We start from the raw sequence: 1,694 nt of genomic DNA, 5'->3' as shown, positions 1-1,694 counted from the left end.
GTTTCTCCATGCCCCACCCGCCAGTCTAATCGCCACCCGCCGCAGGCACGCCACTCTCCTTCTGTGCCCTTGCTCCCCGAGCCATCCCTTCTGTCATGCCCTCTTCGGGACTCAATGATCGCATCAGGCACCGAATCCTCCAGGAGCTCTCCCTGACCACTCAAAAGCATCATAGCCTCTCCTGGATACTCCTATGCCGGGTGGGTTTTCTTGTTTGTTTCTTACAGTCTTGAAGTCTTTTATTTATTTATTTATTTTACATTTCTCATGCCGTGAATTCATAGGGCATGGGTTCCAGCAGCTCAGGCTCCTCTCCTTCGGTTCTCACGAAGTGTGCTTCACTGGGTGGGGCCGGCTGGCGCTTCCGTTGCACCCAAGTCTCTTTCTCCTTGGCTTCCTTCTTTCTCTGATCGCTTTCCTTCACACGCTTCAGGAAGGTGTCTCGGCTCTTTGCGTGCTTGACGGGCTCAGCACGTGCATTAATTCTCTTAGCAAGACTCTTGCCCTCAACTTGTTTCTTTACGGCAATGCCAACAGCACGCTGGGCAACGTCGGAGACTCTTGCAGTTTTGCCATGGGAACATTTGTGGGGCGTTCCTTTGTGAGCAGTGCCCATTCCCTGGATGTCCGCAATATCACCTTTCTTGTAGATTCGCGTGTACGTTGCCAAAGGAACAACTCCATGTTTTCTGAAAGGCCGAGAGGACATACAGCGAGTACCTCTCCTCTTTCCCTTTGTGTGGGTCATTTTGGCGAATTACTGGAAGATGGCAGTTCCGGCCGAAAGGAAGGCTAGAGGCCTGGTGTTTTTAAGAGTGGAATTTCTAGACTCTTCCTAAAACAGCTACAACACACTTCTGCTCCTCAGGGGAAACCCTCTAAGTAATCTTATACACACCAATAATGAACTGCTATCCAAGAATGTACCAGTCAAGTGTTATAAGCCAAAGCTGCAAAGATCCCCATTTCCAGTGGTTCATCAAACTGATGGCTGTTCTCTTCTCTATGACATCTAAGTTCTAGGATTTATTTGGACATGGCTTCTATGCACACCATTGCATAGGATGGGAAAAGGGTGCCTGCTCTATTTCTTTTTCTTTTTTTCATTTATTGTTTTGGAGAGAGAGAGAGAGACCATGAATGGAGAGAGGGGCAGAGGGAGAAAGAGAGAAGATCTTAAGCAGGTTCCACGCTCAGTGGGGAGCCCAACATGGGGCTTGATCCCACGACCCTGGGATCATGACCTGAGCCAGAATCAAGGGTCAGAGGCTCAACCAACCAAGTCACCAGTGCCTGCTCTATTTCTGCTAAAAAAAAAAAAAATAGGGCTTTTGTCCAGCCATGGGGTTAAGAATAAAAGTTCAGTACTTAATGAAACTCTTTTTGATTTTTAAAAAAAATTTTTTTAATGTTTATTTATTTATTTATTTTTTTTTTGAGAGAGAGAGAGACAGAGACAGAATGCAAGTGGGTTGGGACAGAGAGAGAGGGAGACACAGAATCTGAAACAGGCTCCAGGCGCTGAGCGGTCAGCAAAGAGCCCGACGCGGGGTTTGAACTCACAAACCGCGAGATCATGACCTGAGCCGAAGTCGGACGCTCAACCGACTGAGCCACCCAGGCGCCCCTCTTTTTGATTTTTTGAATGTTTATTTTTGAGAGACAGAGACAGAGTGCAAGTAGGGGAGGGGCAG

The 1,694-nt window shown here is 47.8% G+C and overlaps 1 protein-coding gene across 1 annotated transcript; it reads right to left on the bottom strand.

Moving 5' to 3' along the window:
- Nucleotides 1-265: 265 nt before the first annotated feature.
- Nucleotides 266-751, bottom strand: LOC101093963 (60S ribosomal protein L21-like). Its single transcript, XM_045039873.1, has one exon. It carries the CDS (start codon nucleotides 746-748, stop codon nucleotides 266-268), a length of 483 nt encoding a protein of 160 aa, XP_044895808.1. The 5' UTR covers nucleotides 749-751.
- Between the last annotated feature and the right edge of the window lie 943 nt (nucleotides 752-1,694).

This window comes from Felis catus, chromosome D2 (genome assembly GCF_018350175.1).
Source record: "Felis catus isolate Fca126 chromosome D2, F.catus_Fca126_mat1.0, whole genome shotgun sequence".
Classification (NCBI taxonomy): domain Eukaryota; kingdom Metazoa; phylum Chordata; class Mammalia; order Carnivora; family Felidae; genus Felis; species Felis catus.
This window is presented reverse-complemented; position numbering and strand designations above follow the sequence as displayed.